Raw genomic sequence first — 23,880 nt, forward strand, 5'->3', positions numbered from 1 at the left:
AAGAGAAGGCTCTGGGGAATGGAAGCTGCTGGCCCCATCAAAGCTCCCAGTACTTTACTGGAGACAGGTGAAGATACCTATACCAAGCCCGATATGGCTTGAAGTAAGCTGGACATCCTTGCAGGCCTGAGGGACAGATGTGACCACTATCCATCGAGGGTTGCCAACACCCTGATTCTAATTGTATTTTTTTTCCTCCTCTTTACAGCAGAGAAAATCATACCTCGAGCGCAGTGTGAAGGATGCAGAGGACAACATTCGGGAAATGCTGATGGCCAGAAGGGCGCAGTAAAAAGTACCTCGAGAAAACCTTTATTCGACCCCCTTTCTCTGCTCCCGTTGGGTGGGACAGAGCAGCAGACTCTGGTGTGCTTTAACCTGGAGGATGTTTTGGAAACTCTTGCTTTTATTTGGACCATTGGTAGGCTGCTGCCTTCACCTTAGCGGCCTCCTGCACCTCTGGCTGAGCCAACTTCGATCCTTGGTCTGGGGCTTGATCATGACCTGCTGAGGGTGAGAGGAGGAGAGCCCTGGGCAAAGGAGGTATCCCCTGCCCAATGACTCCAATGTTGCCATTTTTTGTTAAAAAAAATAAAAGGTATCCCTCCCCTTCTTTCAAGTCTGCTTTTCCTATGCCTTAAAGGGGTTTGCTGCTCAGGGGATGGGAAGGAAAGGTATTTTTGATTCAAGATTTCTTGCCATGCCAGTTTCTTCTGTTGAATCTTATTGCTTCCTCAGCTTTTGTCCCAAGGCTTCCTTCTCTTATGCTTAGCGCTCTCTAATCATCCTCATTTTATTTTCCTAGGCCTCAGTTTCCACATCTGTAAAATAAGGTTGACCTGAAGTTTCCTTCTGCTTTAACATTCTATTCCGATCTTCCCAAGAGAATGAGATCTGTCCTCTGATGACCTTCCTTTATCTCTGCCTATAATCTCCATTCTTTCTTTCCTGTTGCCTTGAGTAAATCTCTTAGCTCCTGAGAAACTTCCCTCCCCTGCTTCTGAATATAGCACATGAAAGAGAAGAGAGTTAGGGGTCCATTTACCCCGGTCGATAAGCAAGAAAGTGACTTCATTTTTTTATTTTGAATTGTTGTGGCTATTGGGGATGAAAATAAGGCTGTGATAGGTTTTCCAGTGGGGGTACTATGCTGGAGTTGGAGCCTACCAGCATCAAACAGGAAAGGATTTTGCTATTCAGACTTGGTGTTCCAGACAGCAAGACCCGAGGCTAGGGCTCCAATTAAATAGGGAGGCTAGTAGGTCTCTCCCAGGAAAGGCTGGGGTCCGGAGTCATCTCCTTTACACGCACACTGTGACGTCCTTGTCAATGTTGGGAAATTCTAAGTGTCTGGAATTTGTTGGGGGCTGTGAAGGTGTGATTTTCGCCCCCCCTTTCTGAATAAGGAAAAGATCATTTCTATATACGCATCGCTCTGCTTCCGTAGGGACTTGCTGGTAACAGTTCTACCAGAGGGGCTGCTCGGGTATGATCAAGTGAAATACTTGCAGCAGGGAAGATGGGAGAAGTTTCAGACTAACTCACTAGGCTGAGTTGGTTCCTGTTGCTTTGCCTCATGAGTGGTGGTTTAGTGCCACTTAGTGGCCAGAGCTGGGATATATACTGTAACTTGGTAATATTACTTAAGGATCAAATTATGGCTGGGAGGGCAGATGTTTTTTGCTCAGATGGTGTTTAGAGCAGGGAACTTGTTTTCTCTCTGGTATCTGGAGGCTTCCATCCTGAGAATGAAAAGTGAACCAACCCCCCCCCCCCCCCCCCCCCCCAGCTACATACTCAGTTATTTGAGGTAATGTAGGGACCAGTGGCACCTCTGAAGCAGCATGCCAGACAGTAAGCTCCAGGGGTTCAGGAAAGAAACTACAGCCAATCAATCATGGCAGCAGGGGCCTCTGTGCAGGCCCTAGAGGGAAACAGAGGTCAGTGTCTGAGGTAAAGAAAGAAGGGAGTAAACACACTGATTGTGGCTGGAACAGTGTCTATTGTGTTCCTAACATGGTATATTTGAGTAGCAATCTGCAAAGCAGGTTACATTCCCTATTTCATTTGATTCTGTGAGGTGGACAGGTACCTTTTTTACAGATAAGGAAACAGAGATATTATATGATTTGCCTGGTCACCCAGTATAGTTAGTGATAGGGTGAGGACTAGACTCTAGGTCTTTGTGACTTCCCTAGCCTAGTGCACACTTTGCACTCTGCCGTATAATATGCCTGGTGCTTATGAGGTGGCTGAGCAGAAAGCATAGTAGCTGGATCTGCAAAATGGGGGTGGGGTGCGGGGAATGAGAACAGACTAATTACTTGCCAGAGGAGCTGTTGCTGGTCTTAGGCACTGATGTGGTTACAAGGACACTTACTTTCCTTGGCTTCATCCTAGCCTGACACCCAGCTTGGTGCCAGTGATGAAAATTATTTTTGAAGTGTGGTCCTAGTTTTTGAATGATGAAACAAATGGACAGAAGTGGTTCTGAAGTCTAAGCACATAAACTGCTTAACCTCAGTGTGTGCCTACGATATTATCCACAAGTGTGCATATAAACACAGAGAAACTATTACTAATGAAAAGATACACCAAGGCTCAGATTTTTGGTCTTATCTTGAATTGCATCAATACAACCATTGGGACTTTTGAAAAATTTATTGACAAGGGAGTATTGAAACAACAATTAGAGTTTAGGAGAAATCATTCAGTGGCTTGTATTGTTGCATATTTTGCCACTGCCATGAACAGTACAATTTAAAATGATAAATATAAATTTCATATTCAAGCCTTTGGCCAGAAAATCATTTAGCACATTTGTTAAAGTGTGACAAAAATTAGAAAATGAACATTAAAAAGATCATGTCACTAAATTAAATTAAACAGCAAAAAATCACTACTAATCTAGGATTCCATTATGCTGTAGTTGAGATATCTGTGCAGAACTTGTCATTCATTGTAGCAATAGAAAGAGATCAGGATTCAGAACTCCATCAATTGAGGATAAAAAGGCTTCTGGTAAGAGGAGGGTTGAGGCTGTTCAGGTTAGCATGTCCCAAAGGCAACAGCAACAGAGAGCAGTCCAGCAAGCTGTGAGGCAGGTGGCTTGGCCTGTGTCATCCCGTCTTTGGTCTTCCACCACATACACTGGAGGAGGGAGAGAAAGAATAAGAAAAAAAAAGCAATCTAAGTCTTAATGAATGAATGTCTCTTGGGAGACCTAGTAGAAACAACAAAGCCCTGGCCTTACCTGCTTATCAGTTTCTAAACTGGTAACTGTTAATCGAAGGCGAGTTTCCACATACACATAAAATCGCTAATGCCCCATCATTAGGTACTCTTGGGTACTCTTGCACCCTTCAAAGGGAAGAGGCAAATAACAAACTGCAGCGCAGTTATGATAACCAGGAAAGGATGATTTTTAACTCTGAACAAGCACTAATTAAGCTGAGCCTCATTCTCACTAGTAAATTAATCCAACAACTCCTGTCTTTCCTCTTTTGTCTCTGCTCTATTTTTATCTTTTTTTCCTGTTATATTTCCTTTTGATAGTTCTGGGTTACACAGAAAGAAACAATAACTGGAAAAAGTTATTTTATTATTGAGCCCCTTATGATCTTCCAGCCCTCTTTGCTGACTGACAGTGCTCTAGGGCAGGGCTGCTTAAACTTTTTCCACTAGTGACCCCTGCAGCACCGTGGTAGAGTTGAAGAAGCACTGCTAGGGCAGCAGTTTTCAAAATGTGGTTCAGGGACCACTGGGGGTAACATGAAAACAGGGTCTGTGAGGTCAAAATCATTTTCATAAAACTAAAATATTTTAATTTCTACTAAGATAAATGTTGATACATTTAATTCATACCAAAAATAAAAAGCTCTTTGGGGAGAGGGAGTGTCCTCAATAATTTTTAAGAGTGATTGTAAAGGGATCCTGAGACCAAAAAGTTTGAGGCATGCTGCTATGTGGCCAGGGGTTCAGAACATAAGTAAAGATCACAGAATCATTCCTCTGGGGACTGAATGCAAGCAGGGGCTTTGGAGCATTTTCTCAGAATGCAGGTTTCCTTACTTCTGGTTCAGTGTGAATCACCTGTCAATAATGTGGCTATTCCAAAACTGAATTCTAACAATCTTCCTCCTGGACTGACGCATCAAGACCTCAGCCCCATCTTGCAGACAATTTAATAAGACTAAAATATGGACAAACGAGCCTTTCAACTACTCACGTATGGACAGCTTAACGTGCCTCCCCCCTTTCTACAAACACTAAACCACCGACTGCTCTCCTCTTGTGTATGAGTGCTTGCTGGAACTTCAGGCAGAGCCTTTCCCTCCCTCTTCATCCCTAGAAATAGACTGCCTGATTCATAAGCAACCCTTTACCTATGATTCTAGCCAGAGGCTGGGTCACCATGTAATGATCTCCATACACGGTCTCACTCCATAGCCCTGATTCCTCTGTGGTGGATGATTCTACCCTTCACACTTTCCAAGGCTTTCACTGGTAGCCTTGGAAAAAGATCATCCCAGTTGCTCTATATGAGGCTAGACCGAAAGCTACCACCCCTATCCCAACCACTACTATTTGACGTACAGGGAAGCATTCCTGAAGTTTGTCCTAAAGGAAGGCATCTGCCTTCTTTTCTCTCCCTTCTCAACTTCAGTCACAGTCATTCAACTGTGAGCTGCTTTATCAGGGATCTGTTTAACAAAAATCAGAGTAGTAAATGTGGACTGCCTAAAGGAAGGCTGAGGCCTGTTTGCTACCATATATTTTTCTCCTCTCTGGTCTCCCTCACTTTGGTCCAGTCTGATCATCTGTGTTTTGTGGACTTAGGTAATTTATATATGTAATGTGAAAGCAGTTCAGCCAGTGGTTACAGAGAGAAAGGCAGGCTTAAAACACTGAATGCCACATCCGTTTACCAGAGGCAAGTAAGAACCTGCCCTGTGCCGATACTTTTTTTACAAGACTCAAGGTGCCCAAACCCTTATTACAATTTTTAGCTTAAGACACACCCCCCCCCCATGAAAACTAAGGACAGATGGTGAATAGTGAGCCTGAACACAAGTGAAGGCTAAGCCACTGGCAGTAGAGAACATGAAAGAGAAAGACCAGGTCTGTGGGCCAAGAGGCATCTCATCATTGTCCAGTGCAACCAAATTCCAATTATGTCTTAGCTTCTCGGCGGCTGATTATAATTAAAAACAGAGCATGACAGGACATCGAGGGAAATTTTAGTGATGCTGATGGCCTGGAAGGTCTGAGTAGAAAGCACCCTGGGCTTCAGGAGAGCATGTGGAGGGGAAGGGGATGTTTTTGAAAATGCTCTTATGCTTATGCCCTAATAAAACCTATGTTGCTGCATGTGATGGGCAGATCTCAAATTCATGCCCAGTCTGTCCTGATTGTTCTATCTACAGAGACCCTAAGTCACTACCTGCAAAGATGGGAACCCAGGACAAGGAAGTAAATTTCTGCTCGAGAACTGCAATGTTACCACCTCCTTCAGAGCAACTAGACATGTAACTTGTTCTGCTAAACCATGGGTCTGTGAAGGGCACTTTCGTTGGCTGTCACGTGGGCATCCCCCAGGCAGTGATGACAAGAAGTACTGTTGTTATCTATGGTAACTGGGAAAGAGAAAACTCAGAGCCCCAAGTTCCTCCTGGAGTTTGCTCTTGACTTCTAAGCAACTGAGGAAACAAGGTTCCTTGTAGCTGATGGAGTGGATGAAGGGCAGAGATCCCGAGTATCTAGTGAAGAAGATTCCTCTATAGAAACAGGCAGTCCTGTTTTCCTAGTGTCCTGAGAGGGCTCAGTCTTAATGCCATGTCCTCTCCACAATGGAAAGAGGAAGCAGAAAAGGAGCGTGTGGGTCAAGATGGAGCAGAAGCCCCTTCTTTCTTTTCTCCTCCATTCTAATGACTAGCACTCTGAATAGTGCCCAGAAGGAAGAAAGGAGTGAGAGGTTCGAAGTCCTTCATATGGGTGATGCTTGGGATTAGGGTGGGGGAGGGGAACTCAAGATTTACTTGTAACTAGTGATGTGATACCATCCTGAGGCTAATTCCAGCTACTGCTGTACTCTGTCTCTCCTTCGTGGGCTTGTCTTTTCCATGGCCCATATGGGATCCCTGTTCCACTGTTGCTCTAAGTTACTGTCTAAAAGATGCATTACTATGGGTGTTTTCCCACTCCTGTATACTGGTCCTGGGAAGCAAGGACTCTCAGCTCCCCGACAGTGGTTACATTGGGGCCAGACTTGGAGTGGTCACCTGCTTTGCTTCTAAACTCACTTTGTCCCCTCATATCCTCTGCCCTCGGAGGACTATAGCCCTGGCACTAGCTGGCACAGAAGTGGTACTTCACCTGCATGGGGAAGTGGAGCAGAATAGCAAGTTCAGGGGGCTAGTTCAGCATTGCCGAGGGCCTGAAGCTGGGAATCATTGTCCTAGCAAAAGATGTGGGCTGAGCTGAGAACCAGCAGACTGTGTAGGATCAGGGGGCTATTAGGAAAGCAGGTGCTTCCCTGGGGGTGTCAGTGTAACCACAGCAAGGCAAGAATCAAGCGCTCTTTCTTTTAGGGATTCTCTTGGTAACTCACCCAGCCTGATTAAGGGTATGGGGAGATTGATATGAGAGATGAGGAAGGAATGGTATACTAAGGCCAGACCAAAGCAGCTTCTAATGTATGTCCATGCCTCTGCCAGGCTATATGGTAGAGGGACTGTCAGAGAGCACATCAAATGAGAAGGGGTAACTTTGGTACCTTATATGACAGCCATGAGCCCTGAGGTTAGGGTTACTTCTAACTCATGTGCCTATTGGCCTCCCTTTTTAACCCAATCTTACGGCCATAATCCCTGCCAAAAACTATTTTTTAACAGGCACAAAACTGTCCTCCTCCCAGACTGCAGTGTGTTCCCAGCTCCCTTCCCTTAGTTTAATCACAGGTCATTGTCCACCTTAATGACTCATCCTAGGAGAAGAGTTACAACTGGTGAAATAACCCAAATGGAAAGGGGAATAGACCTCTTTCCTGGCTTCTGTTTGGCAGCACCAGCTCCAATTCCCTGAGCAGGGAGAAGTCCTACCTGGTAACTTTAAAATTTTAAAGCTTTTGTTCTGATATTAAGTGATTAAGTGATGAACTGGTAAAGGATCCAAAGGTGGCAGGCATGCTATTTTCCCAGGCTATTCCTTTTCTTAATATGCTGCTGCAGTTACCCAGAAGAAAATGCACATGAACAGACACAGGGAACACCAGGACAGAGACAAGGGGGCAAACGTGAATACAAGCATACATGAACAGAAATTCACATGCACAGTGCTGCTCAGGGAAACTTCATTGCAAGCACTTAGGAAGGGCAGTCCCACCCCCCACCCTGCCTAAAGGGCCTTCACCAGGGGACTATCTTTAGACATCAAACCAATCAACAAGCACTTATTAAACATTACTTTGCACCAGGCACTGAGGATACAAAAGACAAGAACAAAATGACCCCTATCCCTAAAGGAGCTTACCTTCTATCTTGGGAACCACACACACACACACACACCCACCCACCACTAAACACAAAGTAGTTGTGGGTGGGTAAGTAGCAGCTGAGGGAGGGGAAAGGCAAAGGAACAGGATTTGTGAAAGGTAAAGGTAGGAGAGAATTAATTTCAGACACGGGTTCTAGCCTGTTGCAAACGTTAAAGAGGAAGGGGAACATTGTGTTCAGAGAACAGCAAGTAGTCCAGTTTGGTTGGAAGGTAGAATGAGGAAAGTGTCTGTAACAAACCCGAGAAGGTCAGCTGAAGCCCTGCTGGGAAGGCTGAGGAGTTTGTATTTTGTCTTAGGGGCAATAGGGGAGCCACAGATGATTTCTAAGTGACGCAGTGAAACCTGTGCTTTGGACAACCCTAAGACTACAGACTCAAGTGTCTCTTAGGCAGCCTGTCCATGGGTGGGTACAGCTAGCTGTGCCCAATGGCAGCCCAGAACAGTGGAAGCCTGTAGCACAGGAAAGAAATGTGGTCTGCCCAAGTCATTTGCATGTCTGTGTTGAGTCATGTCCGACTCTGTGACCCCAAGGTCCATGGGGTTTTCATGGCAAAAATACTAGAGTAGTTTGCCATTTCCTTCTCCAGGGTATATGAAACAAACAGGTTAAGTGACTTGCCCAGGGTCACACAGCAAATAAGTGTCTGAGGCTGGATCTGAACTCAGGTTTCCCTGATACAAGGGCCAGTGCTCTATCCACAGAGCCACCTAGCTGCTCTAAGACACTGACACCCTGAGGCAAATCCTTGTTTGCCTTTATCCTAGTTAGAATTCTTACCTGCAGGACGGTGCTGCCCTCAACAAAAAATAAGGAAGTCTGGAGGTGAGGTATGTTTTAGTGAAAAGTCAGTGAGTTCTGTTTTTTACTGGAGTTCAAGCCTGAGATGACTGCTAGATAAGCAAATCATTTGCATAAGAAACAGAACCCAGAGATGTGGAGAAGATGGCTGAGAGAGGGCAGAGATAGAAAAGAGGGTCCAGGAGGATCCCCAAAGTGAGGGTGTAGGAAAGGACAATGAAGGAAACGAAACTGAGGAGTGTTCAGAAAGGCAGGAAGAGGCTGGCATTGTCAAGGAGGAGCAGTTTAAGGTTCATGGTTTCTAAAATGAGCCAAAACACATGGAGTATTTCTTGAATGGTTTTGTTCTCTAAGCCAAACTGGCTACCTTGTGAAATGAAATTTTTAGGGTCAGGGTCGGAAACAATGTCCTAAAAGCCAAGAAATGAGAATAATCCAAAGGAAGGGGGTGGTCAGCACTATCAAAACTGCCTAGAAATCAAAAAGGACGAGGACTGAGTAAAACTATCTGATTTAGGAGTTAAATCTCCAATGATAACCTTGGAAAGAGCAATTTTAATCCAATGCTGGGCCAGCAAGCTGGATGACTGAGGAGTGAGAAAGCACAAGGAGCTCATGAGCAGAGTTATGGATGGCTTTTTCTAGGAGGCTGGATATAACAAAGATCAGGGATGTAGTGTAATGGCGTGAGGGGTTGGCAGAATAAAGGGAAGATTTTGAAGGCTGGGACAGACCAGGGCATGTTTGCAGCCAGCAAAGGTGAAATTGAAAGAAGGAAGGATGAGTTTGATAAGGCCAGCTCTCAGAACAGAACTGAGGGGGAAGGGGAAAAGGGATGGAATCAAGGGTATAAAGAGAGGCACTGATTGGCCTTTCATACTCTTGGAAATAAAGGAGCAGCAAATTTTAGACAGCCAGTTAGACAGATTGAAAGAGACTCCTAGCAACAGAATAACAGAATTTTAGAGGTGGAAGGAACCTTGGAAGTTACCCAGCCCAAAGTCTAAGATCTGTGGTGTGCAAGAAATGAACTATTTATAATACACATTTATGAAAATATTCACAAAAGATGAAATCAAATTATTATATCACTAAATTAAATAAAACCCAATTGACCAAGGATTTTCTTTAAATAGCACTTAATCTGTGCAAAGCAGATCATTTATTACAACAACAAAAAGGGTTCAGGACTAATGGGGATCAATATGTAGTAAGTGCAAAGAAAATCTAAACAAACAAACAACAAGAAAAGCCAGAGCTGCAAATCATGAAGGAAGCTGCCAAAGCCCAATTACGACGCCTTTGTGTTTCACCATCTAAAATGAGAAAAGAAAAAAAAAAAGGAAGAGAAAGAACTTATCACAGAAGAAAATAAACTCAAATTCACAAATCACCATGACTCTTTGCTTGCTTCTTTGCTTCTCCCCTAGAAGTATATGGAAAGAAACTGCTTTGAGGAACCTGGCAGAAATGACATGGCCGTTCATTGCCTTAGTCTGCTTAATGACAAAGACTTGATTTCTCCTTGCCTCCTAAGGGACCAGCTGCAGCATCCAAGGTGCTGCTAAATCAGCTGAGACCGCTTAGAATTACAGGATATTAGAACGGAGGGTACCTCAGAGATCATGTAATCCAACTTCTTTTTTTTTTAATAGCTGAGGAAGCTGAAGCCCAGAGTTTACTAGAGGTAAAGCTCCACTCTCACCAAGTCCCCCCAAGTCAGTCAGGCCTGAGTTGATTACCGTTGGACTGAATGCTACTGGGCTAAGGTTGCCCTGAATTTGCCCACCAGGTCATCACAGTGAGAATAAACAGGAATGTGGTCTGGGAACCACAAACTGCCCTACTGAAAAAAAGAGCATGCATCTTTTCTGGGTTTCTCTTCAGTGAACAGCAACCAAGTAGCTCAAAGGGAAGTTAACAAGAACCAAACTCCCCACATTGAGAAATGGGCAGAGGGGAGATCATTCAAAAGCCTGAAGGGGCAGGGCACCAGGCCGATCATATTTAAACATAAAACATCTCAAAAAATCAGGATTACAGTATCAAGTTTTTCTGGGATACAAACTGTACCATTAGAAGTGAACTGAAAGGCTCAAGAGAAAAAGAAAATGGCTATTTAAAAAACCAAAGCATGTGCAGAATCTTCTAAGGAAAACACTGAAAAGTCAAATCACATCTCGGACTAAGGCAGACCCTCCAACAGAGCGCCTTGCACATAGCAGGCACTCAGAATATACTTGCTGAATTGCCTTCGATGCCATATTTGAAATTCTGATGGTTTTAGAGCTGATGTCATGGCCCAGTAAGAGATATCAGGGACTAATAATAGCAAGCACTTTTATGGCGCTTCGCAAGCATTGCCAAATGCCTTTTTACTCTCCCATTTGACCCTCATATTATCTCCATTCTACAGATGAGGAAGCCAGCACAGACAAGAGTTAAGTGATCTGTCCAGGGACACACAGCTAGTAAGGGTCTGAACCTGAATTTGAACTCATTTCTTTCTGATTCCAGGTCCCACACTCTAGCCACTGTACAACCTTGCTGGTTTAAACCAGAAATCACATCAATACTATTCTTGCTTCTGGAAAGGCTGTGACAATTGATTGCCTGATGGCTCCTTACTATACCTGTGACCCCCTCAGACCAAAATTACCTTCTCTGGCCACGACTCTCCTTTATAGGCAGTCTTTCCCATGAGAATGTATGCTCCTCGAGGGCAATGAGCATCTCATTTTTTTGAATCTGTAACTTCAGTATCTAGCACACTTCCTGGCACATGGCAGGCACTCAATAAATGCTTTTTAATTCATTTATCTGTTGTCCTTTTATAATATACTTAATTTGCAGAAAGAGGTAATATGAAAGTAAACAAGGACCATTCACATTAGAAGCATGTTTAAGCAGTACAAAACTTGTGAAAGAGTGTAAAAGTAGATTGCAATGAATACAAGAATCACAGTGAACACAAGCTGGCCAGGAATTTGTGGCACAGCTAAATTAACTGAGTTTCTTTCAGAAAAGGAATAATCTGGCATCAGAAATCGTATCCTGAGAAAGGGGATGGTATGTGATAAAGGACTTACGCAGGATAGGCACTTACTAAATACTGAATTGGATCCAGATTTGCAGGACATCCAAGACAGGGAAGGTTCAGGCTAAAAGGGCTGAACATTCAGTGATATTTTTTGTGACTAACTGCTATAGAGCACGGCTACGGAAACAAACATGCTAGACAGGCGTGCTGGCTAGCCTGGAATTCATGAACCTGTTTTCGAAATATTCTGATCACTGTATTTCAATGTAATTGTTTCCCTAGGCAGTTAAAAACATTATTCTTAAAGTTAACAGACTTCTTCACCTAGGCTGCCAAAGATATCCATGACACAAAAAAGATAAAGAACCCCTGTACCAGAAGGGGGACTCAACAAATGGGAAGTTTTTTTCAGGATCAACAATATTGACCATTTACGAAATAAGGCTTAAACTGGACAATCAGGAATGTTTTTGCCAGGTATTAAAAATAGAAGGTGAAAAATACAGGCACAGACACCTGTGTGCAATACTCAAGTTCAAGAATCAGTGCCTAAAATCACAGAATCCCAATATTTGAGAGTTGGAACTCAGGAGCCATCTAGTCCAAACTGTACACAAAAAGAATCTCTATTATAACTTACTACAACTATAGTGGTGCTGCTCGAAGACCTCCAAAGAGGGGGAACTCAACATCTCTTGAGGCAATCCACTGCCCTTCTGGTTAGCTCTAATTGGGAGGAAGTTCTTCCAGACGTTAAGCCTAAACCAGCCCTTCTGCAACATCCACCCCCCTGTTCCGGGTTCTCTCCTCTGAGGCCAAACTGGAATAGTCTGATTCCTCCTCTACATGGCGTGCCTTGAAATACCTGGTCATGAACTTCCTGAGTCTTTTCTTCCCCGGGCTAACCATCCAGGTTCCTTCAGTGGAACTTGATACGACATGGACTCAAAGCTCTTCACCATTCTGGCTGCCCTCCTCTGGATACTCTCTAGTCTATCAGTCCCTTTTCTCGGAAGACAACGTTGTCCTTCTTCTGTGATGCCCAGAAATGAGGACAGTACTCCAGAGGAGATTTCATGTAAAGCTGGAGTAAGTGGGACCATCACTTTCCTATTGCCGGAAGGTAGGCCCTTCTTAATGCAGTCCGAGATTGCATTAGTTCTTGTGGCTTCCACATCACGCAGAGTTTGCACTGCACTAATGGCTACCCCACCCCCACCCCCCGCCTTTTCAGAGCTGCTTCCTCCACTTTGTAGTTGTTCAGTCTGTCTTCTGGGATTAAAATTCAGAGTTTGCAGGATGGAAGACCCTAGAGACTAGATGGTTTTCTTCACAGCTGTGAGGCAGGTAAAAGTGCTGGACCTCAAGTCAGAAAGACACTTACTAGCTTTGTGAACCTGGGGAAGCCACTTACCCTCAGTTTTCTCATCTGCAAAATGGGTCGCTAGTATCTACCTCCTAGGGGGGTTTTAAGGATGAAATAATACATGAAAAATACTTTGCAAACCTTGGGGTGCTGTATAAGTGGTAATTATTATCATCACTATCATCCATGGGGAAATATAATAATGTGGGGGCCTCCATAAAGTCATCAGAAGAGAGTGTTTCCAAACATGTACTAAAGGAATATGGCTCGGCTTGCAGCAGAAGTTGATGAACAGAAAAGCGCTCAAGACAGTGGGAAAGCATCTGTCTTTGAAGTCTGTCACAAGAAAATCCCAGGAGGTGGCTACAAAGGTTGGAAATGTGTCGAGAATTTATTGAGGACTCAACTTGTACACAGGTGGCCATGCAAAAAAAAAAATGATGGAATGGAACCAACACCTCAGTCTCCCACTTAAAAAAAAAAGGTCCTTGTTCCAGAGTGGACTAGAGAGAGAACACCCAGCTTGGTGCTGAATGTATGTTCTGACTATAGACGCACGGGACAGGGGCTCAATGGGGAGGATTCTTCCATGGATGAGACAGTGTAGGGTTCTGCTACAGAGCACGATCAATGACTTCAATACACACCAGACTTATCGCTCACTATTAAAGTACCGTGTCTCAAACTGGCCTGTAAAATTCTCTGCATCAGAACTGATGAAACAGTGGCATACGCGTATGCACCAGGATGTAAAAGCTAGATGTCCGGAGCCTGAGAGGGGCTTGGTATATACACCAGACACACACTCATTTACTACTGAGATTCTGTGGAGGGCACTAAATTCCTACGTTATCAACAGAAAGGACGTAGAGATTGAAGAACAAGACTATACGAATAATTATAATTTCCCTTCTGATGACAAGCAAAGTGCAGCACATTAAAGAGAAAATGCATGAGAACCACTGAAGATGCTCAAACCAACTGTGACTGGTGGGTAGCCAAGAACCACAAACGTTTCAATTCCCAAAATGAACTAAGAATGGTTAGAATGATACCGAGTGGTGACATAGTAGCCTCTGAATAAAAATGTTAACAGAAAACCCCAGAGGGACATGGTAGCTTAAAGAAGCACACAGTACCAATGTAAGCCTAGAAGTAATTAGGTTAGAGCAAATGGTAGAAGGCTATTTCAGCTCCTTGAAATGTAAAGCACAAGAAACACTGTCCAGATTCTCAGAGATGCCAAAAGGTACATCCTGGCTTATTCATTTTAAAAAGAGATTGTCAGCTGCTACACGGCAGCAACTCAGGAGCAGTGATGCTGCAAATGGTATTTATGAGGTATTCGATGCCATGACAATAAGTAACTCCATTTTAGGGTGCAATTCTGGTAATTCAGTCATAAGCTAAGATTTTTTGGCATACAAGAGCCAATCCAAACTTTCCTTACTTGAAAGGGATGGACTTAAAGATCTGTATGGACTGTCAAAGATTATATTAAGAAAGCCTGTGGACATCATGGTAATCTACTTAACTCATTGCTTTTCAAAAGCTCATGTCTATTCAGGTCTTCATAAGGAGGCATATTGCATTTTGGCAAAAGTCTTGCAACCACCAGGAACATGAAGTAAATCCTGAAGCAGAAAATACTCTCTTAAGAGGCGCCATGATCTTCCAGAATTCAAAGCAGAGGGCAAAGGCCACAGGAAGAACACTGTCAGAAATGGGTCTTTCTGTTGGTTATTTTGCTTACTTAACTCCTTATTACAAGGGAGGGTTGGAAGGGTGGCTAATGGGAAGTGATGATGATGTAAAAAACAAGAAGCACCAATAAAATATTTTGCAAAAGAAATGGTGCCTGTTGTACATGAGATCTGAGAGCAGACTAGTTGTGGCCTTGGTTTTACATAATCCATATTCTATATTCTGGGAACCTACTGCGTTGCAAACTCTGGGATATTAGAGCAAACCAACAGCACAGTATCAGTGTAGCACTTTTATTTGTCACCCTGCCCAAATGAATTTTGAGATTTTCTATTTATGAAGGTTCTGGATGGGAGAGAAACCTGGAGCTGCTGAGCCTGAAGGGCAAAGGACAAAACAAGGCCCTGAGCGCTCTCTTCACCTACCTGGAGGACTGACAAGTAGGAAAGGGCACAGCTTTGTTCTATACTGCTCCAAAGGGCAGAATCAGGAACATTGGGTGGAAATAAAAAGGAAGCCGATTTCAGTTTAATGTAGGAATTGTTTAAGAGAGCTGTCCAATAGTAGAACAGATTCCCTTGTGAAGAAATACCTGTCCCCCATCACTGGAAATACAAGCAGGGGTTACTATAGATACTATAACACTATAGAGAGGGAATGCTTGCAGACGTGAGGCCCACCTAGATTGACTTCTAAGGGTCAGTCATTTTAGGGAAATCTCTCAATTCATTGGAAATTATGATCATGAATTATATAAGTTTCACTGTTACTGCTTAATAGTTTTTTAGGATTCACGGTTACAGGCAGCATGTAGCATGAAGTTACAGGTAGAGAACATTGTGAATGCCGTTTGTATTACTCTGTATTAAAGAAAATTCTATTAGTTCTCATTCTTATACCTAACAATCTGAACTTAAAATACTACATTTCCCGCTGGGATGCTGAGTCCAGCTGGGGCATCACCTTTAGTTCCTTTGTGCAGACTTATTTGTGTATTCACAACGCAGAAGCTGGGTTAGAGGCAAACTGAGACAACTGTCCTAGGCTCCATGCAGTGGCCAGTGAATATCTCCAACTCCTTTTCAGACATTTCAAACCAGATGTCTGGGAGACATCTTAAACTCATCATGTCTAAAACACCCCCCAGCCATGACTGCAGAACACACAACCATGCTCCCTGTCCCTCAGGTGCCACAATGAAGGTGTAATCCCTGACTGATCTCTTTCTCACCTCCAAGCTGTTACCAAGGCCTGTTGATTTTACCTTTGCAGCATCTCTTGAATGTGGCCCCTTCTCTCCAGACACTGCCACCACTGTAGTATAGGCCTCACCATCTCCTGCTGAGACTGTTTTGATAGCCTGCTGCTAGGTATGCCTGCCTCAAGTCTCCCTGCTGCAGTCTATCCTCCTTTTACTCACCGAAGTTATTCTCCTAAAGCGCAGCTCTGACCATGCCACCCCACTCCTCATGACACTCCAATGACTCCCTACTGCCTCCAGGATTAAATCCAAAATCCTATTAGGAGTTAAGAGCCCCACCTACCTTTCCAGTCTTAACACACCGTGCAACCTGTACTCTTCAGTTCACTGACTCTGGCCTTCTGACTGTTGCACGAACAAGACCCTCCATCTTGGCTCCAGGTGATTTCTCTGGCTGTGCCCCATGCCTGGAATACTCTTCCTCCTTATCTCTGCCGGCTGCCTTTCCTGAAGTCCCAATTCAAATCCCGCCTTTTACAGGCCATCTTTCCCGAGCCCTCTTAATTCCAGTATTCTTCCTCTTGAATTATCTCCTATTTATCCTTGTTTGCACATATTTGTTTGTTGCTTCTCCCGTTAGACTTGTGAGTGCCATGAAGGCACTTTGCCTCGTTTTGTATTCCTGGCACTTAGCACAGTGCCTGGCACTTCATAAATGTCTATTAACTGACAGGCAGGTGGTAATTCAGAAGGAGAAAAACATTACCTCACTAGCTAGTCCTTAAAAAACAAAACAACACGAAAAACCAGAAAAAATATCCTTTAAAAAAAGCTAAAGCCCCTTTAAATGGATCTTCTATCACTCCACAGACCAGGTAGAACTATGGTTCACCTCCCACCCACCACTCTCCTGCCTCTTCAAAATCATTTAAGCAGCCTGGGGAGTCACACAATGCTATTTGCCCTGGACCCCATTCTCCTTTCTCTCTATAGATGCTTACTATGGGTTTCCTTTCTTTATTCTTCTGGGTATTTCTGCCCCTCTTGGAGATATACTTTAAGATCCTAAGGATTTCTGTCCTTATTCCTCGGGTCCTTGAGCCTTTTCAGCACCTCACCCTGGGGGTCGATATTTGTATTTCCCATGACCCGGTAAAGTTCTCTTGTGTATTTGTTTTCTCCAGTCTTGGAGGTCTTTCCCTGAACCTTCACTGAATTTAAATTAGGTTTCGGGTTTACCACATGTAAAATGAAGGGATTGGTCTAAATGGCCTCTAAAGTTCTTTACTCTTTGGGATCTGACTTTTTCATTCCTACATGTGTCTACACCGGACCATTTTCTGGATTAGAAGTAGATGCTACAGCACTTTTATGCTGAGGTCCAGGTAGATGTCTCTGACAGTGGCATTCACTGCCTTTCAGTAGTGCTGTCAACACTGAGGTCAACCCTCGTCTTCCTTGAAGTCTATAATGATGTACATGTGAGACTCGCCTGATCATAAAAACACCAGCAACAGTTGGGCCTATCACGTGAAACACTCAGAAAGATCACATGACAAAATGAAATGTTTTTTTTTTTAAAGTTACACTAATCTCTGGTCTCCCTGTAATGCAGTAAGGTGGCTATGCAGTGTTAGTGATTTATTATGGCAACCAAGTGGTGAGGGGCTAACGGGCATGCTGTAGAAACCCTGCTTGGCCCAGGGAGGTCCTGGCTGATGAAGTGAGCATGTCCATAAGGTGGCAGCAACATAAAACAGGCCAGCAAGCTGCAAGTGCTTCCCAGCAGCCTCTCTTCCCATCGTTCCTTTGAATGAACACTAAGGGAGGAGAAGGAAGGAGAGAGACAAAGAATCAGGGAAGAAAAGAAGCTGCAAGCCAACTCTCCTTGGGGAGGCAGAACTAGTTCATAGACCCTCTCACCTTGCCACTTGTTTTATTCCTTTCCCAGAAGATCTGGGCCTGGCATTTGCTCTATTCCTCCTCTACCTTTCCCCTTCTCCCTACAGGATCCTGAGCAGACAGTCCCTCCTTCCTTCCTTCTTTCCTTCTACCAAGCCATCCACCCACTTTCCAGCCCAGGAAGAGTTCTTCACACCGTCTCTGCTCAGAAGCTACTATTCCTATAAAGGCTGCTTCAGCCAAGTTCCAGCCTCTACTTTACCCTCAATCACCAGGCTAATGCTTGAACTCAATTCAGCATTCGATTATGAACTGGGCTCAATATGTAATTATAAAAAAAAAATCAGCGTGGATTAGTTTCTTGGGGCTACAAAAATGAGCCTAGAATACTCGTAACATTGTCCCAACTTTGTCCACTCAACCCTTTTCCCAGGCCTGAGGAGGTTGGCCTGTAACACAAATTGCCTTCAAGGGAAATGTCTTCTGGTGCCTGCAGTCAAGAAGCTCTATGCTCTAAGTAGAGAGGCTTCCCATCCTCCTGGGTGTTGGCAATAACTAGAATTCAGCATCTTTTTTCTCTCTACCTTATAGACAATAGGCCCTCAAGGAAGAACCCAGGAACCCTGACTTCCACAAACTGAGACAATAGATACTTTGTCACACCCACAACAGGAAGTCAAAGCTGCGGGCGTTTCTGACCCTGATGACAATATTTAACTTGGCCTCTTAAAAAAAAAAAGAGTAAATGGGGGCAGCAGGGAGGAAAAAAAGGAAAAAATAAGCTCCAAGTCCTAGGCTATCCTAGTAGGTCCCCTGAGGTTGTTTCAGGAACAACAAAGAGATGAGAGTGGAAAGACTTGAGTCTGAAGCTCTTTTATCCCAGTTCAAAGTACTTTATATCTTGGCCAAGAAACAGTAAATGAGATTGCAGCAGGGATGGTTATGTGAGGGCCTTGCTCCCAGGTTTCTTCTAAATCTGCCTAATGTCTCTTAGCAGCCACAGAGCAAGACAAACCTTTTGTCTAATTTGTCAATGCCAGCTGGGGCGAGGGATCTGGAGGAAAGGAGGAGAGCGTCTCAGTATTGGAATTAGAACGTTTAAGGTCCCTACCTTAGCACCAGGGCTTTTGGTGTTCTGGTGGATACGGATTAGACAGGAAAGAACACTTCCTCCCAAACATCTTGGAGGATGGGAGTGGCCATCAGAACTTCTACCATTCACTATTCCCACAACTAGGTCTGGGACACTGTGGTCCCAAAGAGGTCAGATCACAGATTCTTTCTGAGTTTTGCCACAGAACATGGTGAATTTGTTCAGGCTTTCCCCCAATTCCATCTGTAAATTTTCCAACTTCTAGCGGTGACAAATCACTCTCTAGTCAATTGGCTCCCAATAACTGTAACTACTGAGGCAGGTGGTTAGATTAAGATAATATTAAGAACCAACCTCATACTGATGAGGGCACAGTCTCTGGGAACCCCTTGAACCCTTGAACTCTCCTTGAATCTTGCCACTCTACCTGGCCTTGGCCTGAGGCTATAACCATTAGGCCCAAATGCCTACCTTGCCCAGTCCTCTATTGTCCAGCTGTTTCCACCCTTAATCCTGTTTCCCGTCCTTAATCCTGATCAAAATATCTATACCCTAGCTCCGCTACCCCAGCCCTTGATGGGTTGTCATTTCCATATAGCCTTCAGCTATATCCCCCACCCTGGAGTCTGACCTCGTCCTTAAGTCCCTCCCTAGACCCCTCCTCTGGTCACCCCAGACCACCCCTCAATCCCTCCCACAACCTTTGTGTATATAATCTCCATCTTGCCTCCATGAGGGGGGTCAGAACCAATCTAGCTCAGATGGGTCTGGCCCTTTTTCCTTACAGGCGTCGCAAGGGGTGGGATCTCTCGGGGCAGGCTTATTTGGCTAACTCTTAATAAACTTTATCCCTTCCCTTGGCTGAGAAAGCTTGAGTCGAATTCTTTCGGCAGGACCCGGCGTGTCGGTACTTTGGGGTGTCGAGCACCTCTCACCCCAAACCCTCATCAATACCACAAGGAAAATCATTACATCTGGCCCCTAAAGTCAAGCCAAAAAGTTTCTCTCAAGATACTCAAGGAGTAGAATGGGCCTGCCCACTAAAACCACAGATGTGTGTACTGCCAACAAGAACTACTATACTGCTTTCACTTGCCAAGTGGGTTAGAACAGACAGGGATTCAGAGCAGCCTTCTAAGGCACTTCACTCAGCTCTGCTATGAAGCACAGGGTGGGTCACTAAGGGTTCCAGTCACTGTTTCTTAATGACACATGTCAATGGTGATTTCTCAATAATAAGGAGGTGGAGAGGAGTCACAGAATTGTAGAGATTTGGAGCCGGAAGAAACCACAGAGATCTTCTAGTTCAACTTTCTCGTTGTACAGATGAAAATGCTGAGGCTGAGGGTGACCTGCCTGAGCTCACATGGGATGTTAAGTAACAGAGCCACAGAGAGAATTCCGAGGCCACTGTTCTTTCCCCTACGGCATGATGCCCTTCTTACAAAATAGGAGTGACTGAAGTTTAGGGACCTTGGCTGGGAGAAGCCGTAAGGAAACTGTTCACATCCTTTGATTCACTACTGGGGCTACACGTCAAGGGGGTTGTTTTCAGTAAGACTCACATGCGTAAAAATATTCAGAGCTGATTATTTATGACAAAAATCTGGACACAAATCTGTGTCTAACTGCTGAGGACTAGATGGACAAACTGATACATAAAAGTAGTGAAATACTGCTATGCTGTAATGAGATGGCCAAATCTTTGATCTTGCCATCGGCCATAAGTGTTCCACTTGCATGCTAACGACCTCTGAACTTTTTTTATCTGATCTTAATCTTTTATCATTCCATCTTTCCCTCAGCCTCACAAGCCCAAGCTTTGGTCCTTTGTCCTCACCATGACCTCCACTCCCCACCATCCCTCAGTTCTTTCTCAGGCTATCAACCTCCAGATTGGCTATACTCTCCCTTTTTCCCTCCTTACCAGTTTCCCATCTTCTACATTCAAATCCCTTGGCCTCTCTATCCTATCAGCAATCATGCCTCGCCAAGCCTCAGGGTTGAGTTATTCCTTCCCTTCTCCCTCTCCCCTCTCAACCTTGGATGATTCCCACCGTCCACTCAATGCCTTTGCTCCTCTTCAAGTACTGCTGAACAAAGTTATGGAAAATCATGAAAATATGCTGATTTGGTCCATTACAAATGTATGTTACCTAATCTCAATGCCTCTTACTGCAGCAAGACCAATACCTTTATGCCCTGCCAAAATTGATTCACTATCCCACTCATCAAGAAGCATTTCCAAACTTTTTTGTTTCCGCCTTCCCCCTCCCCCAAACTTCCTATGGCTCTTTTCCCTGACCTCCTCAGCTGAGTCTTGCCTCATAGTCCAGTGGAAAAAAACTGAGGCCATGCCCCTAGAGCTCCTTCTTTTCCCTTAGTCATCTCACATCATTCATTTGGATGTCTTCCCCCTCACCTCTCTCATATGAAGACGTGGCAATTCGTCTTCGTCTTGCCAACACTAACTCCTCTTCATTCCATCTCATCATCTCTAGCAGGTGCAACCTGCTATGATCCCTGTTCCTTTACTAATTAATCCTCATTGTCTAGGAGCTGCTTCCTTGCTGCCTACGAACATGCCCATGTTTCCCCCACCTTAAAAAACAAATCCCAGATCCTCTTGTGATCTATCCATTACCAATAGCTATCACCCTACATCTCTCCTCTCATTCTGGATTAAATTTCTTGAGAAAGTTGCCCGCATTCAATAAATATGCCCTTACTTCCTATCTTTTTGTACTAGAACTTTCTAACCAATGTGCAGGCCAGCTTCCAATCTCATTATTCACTGGAAACTGCTCTCAAGTTACCGATGATCTTTTAAGTGCCCAATCTAATGGCCTTTTCTCAATCCTCATCCTTTGCAGCCTCTGAGACTGCTGGATCATTATCTTGATACTGTCTTCCAAGTTTTCATGTTAATGTTTTATTCCTAGTTCTCTTCTCCCTCAGAATATTTTATTTGGTGATATCATCGGTTCTCTGGGACTCAGTTATCATCTCCACGCTGACGATTCTCAGCTCACTTTATCTAGCTCTCACCTCCTTCCTGACTTGCAGCCTCATTTCTCCAACTGGCCAGCGGCTAGCTTGAAATGAACATCCTAAACTCAACATGTCCAAAACTGAGCCCATCATCTTTTCCCCCAATGTCATCCTCAGTTCCTCACTGTCTCTTACCTCCTCCGTATTTCCAATCTGTTGCCAAGTCCTGTCAATCCTACTTTCTTTCATTTTTTTTTGGAGGCAGCATGGGTTAAGTGACTTGCCAAGGGCCACATAGCTAGTAAGTGTTCGAGGCTATTTACTGTGTCCCTAGTTGCCATTCAATCCTACTTTCATAACATCTATTGTAAACACCTCCTCCTCTCTTCTGACACTGCCCCTACTTTGGTGTCAACCTTCATTACCTTATGCCTGTACTACTGCAGCAACAGCCTCCTGATTGGTCACCCTGTCTCAAGTCTCTTCCTACTCCAGCTCCTTCTTCACTTAGCACCGCACCCCCCCCCCCAATAAATCCTGGTGGCTCCCTATGACCTCCATTATCAAATATAAATAAAACCTTCTGTTTGTTATTCAAAGCCCTTCATAACCTGGTTTCCTCTTGCCTTTACAGTCATTTTATACCTCACTTCCTTTCCATCCGTTCTACAGTCCAGCAACACTGGCCTTTTTTGCTATTCCTTGCACAGGATACTCCCGTTTCCTTGCTCTGTGCATTTTCATTGGTCCGGAACGTTCACCCTCCTCACTTTTACCTCCTGGTTTCCTCAGGTCCTATCTAAAATCCCACCTTGTACAGGAAGCCATTCCTGGTCCCCCTCAAAGCCAGGGCATTCCCTCTGAGATGACCTCCGATTTATTCTCTATATCTGTTTTATGGAAGCACTCGCTGACTTGATCTTCTAGTGGTGAGTCTGGTGGCTCACACCCCAACAACTGAGAAGTGCTCACAAGACTGGCCGTTCTCAAGCTTTTCTGTCCCATGACTCATACTCTTAAGAATTATTAAGGCCTTCCCAGAGAGCTTTTGTTTATATGGATGATATCTATTGATGTTTTTTTTTAATAACATCTTAGCAGTATTAAGAAAATGGTTTTGACCTCATGAACAACCCTAAAAGGATCTCAAGGACTTCCAGACCACATTTGAGAACCTCTGGACCAGACTAATATATGACATTTAGAAAACTACCCTAACTCCATCATACCCATAGCTGCCTAAACCACTTAAATTATACCAGGAAAATGCAGTCTCATCCTGGGACCCCAAGCATTAGAGGGACTATTTAGGGGGGCAATACTTATTATAAGAAGGTCTAATACTATATGGAGGCACAGAGACTTAACAGTCAGCTTCTTAGTAAGTCTTATGATCTTTCTACTCTCTCCCTGGAATAGGCAGACTGCCCCCTCTCCCTTCTACCACATAAACAGGCATACCCAACACCTTTCTTCTTGGTCTCACTCAAGAAACACAGAGTAAGCCATATTTGTTGGATTCAGGGAAACGAGGGGAAGAAGGGGGGGTGGGGGTGGATGTATCATAGTATCAGAGGGGGAGAACTATTAAAACCTGAGAAAATCCAGCCCTGGAGTTGTAACCAGGGGTTCAGAGAAGATTTAAGGATTAGAGACTCAGTACTTTTGGCTAAACTATGGATAAGTGGGAACAGAAGTTAAAGCCAGGAGAGGAGGCTGGTACATTTGCTCCAAACCCAGGAAAGTACAGTGGAGAGGCCATGAAACAGAACCAGAGTTCTATATCTGCTAGTCCAATGATCTAACGAACAAAGTGACATCTAATGGACATAGGTATGTGGTCAAGTCTTCAGTACCACTGTACACAGACAGTCTGCTGCAATAACGGATAGGACCTTCCAACTGTCCCTATAGAAAACGTCACATAAGCCCTTCTACAGGCACTAAACTTCCTTCTATCTGGAACTTGCTCGGACTTCAGACACAAGTCTCCCTCTTTGCCTTTTCTTCCTTCTCCCTGATAATCCCCAAATAGACTATCTGATTCATGAACAGGCTCTTTGCCACTGCTCAGGACAGAAGCCTAATCTGAGGTCAGGTTGCTGTGTAACCAGATCAGGCTCCCACATGGTCGTACTCCAAAGACCTGACTCCTTGTAATATTAATTAAGGTGGGACTTTTTTTTTTTTTACTGTTTTAGAATGGTAAATTAATTAAATGTCTTTGAT

At 44.1% G+C, this 23,880-nt stretch overlaps 2 protein-coding genes across 3 annotated transcripts in view; one reads left to right on the forward strand and one right to left on the reverse strand.

Moving 5' to 3' along the window:
- Positions 1-615, forward strand: part of PFDN1 (prefoldin subunit 1) — a 64,536-nt gene extending 63,921 nt beyond the window's left edge. Inside the window, exon 4 of the mRNA XM_036752938.1 lies at positions 209-615. Coding sequence (XP_036608833.1) covers positions 209-292 — 84 coding nt within the window. The 3' untranslated portion in view covers positions 293-615. The remainder of the gene's footprint in view (positions 1-208) is intronic.
- A 2,027-nt stretch (positions 616-2,642) lies between these two features.
- CYSTM1 (cysteine rich transmembrane module containing 1) overlaps positions 2,643-23,880 on the reverse strand; it is a 105,708-nt gene continuing 84,470 nt past the window's right edge. For both annotated transcript variants that reach the window (XM_036750250.1, XM_036750249.1), the window contains exon 3: positions 2,643-3,150. In XM_036750250.1, coding sequence (XP_036606145.1) covers positions 3,044-3,150 — 107 coding nt within the window. In that variant the 3' untranslated portion in view covers positions 2,643-3,043. The remainder of the gene's footprint in view (positions 3,151-23,880) is intronic.

Source organism: Trichosurus vulpecula, chromosome 3 (genome assembly GCF_011100635.1).
Source record: "Trichosurus vulpecula isolate mTriVul1 chromosome 3, mTriVul1.pri, whole genome shotgun sequence".
Taxonomy (NCBI): Eukaryota; Metazoa; Chordata; class Mammalia; order Diprotodontia; family Phalangeridae; genus Trichosurus; species Trichosurus vulpecula.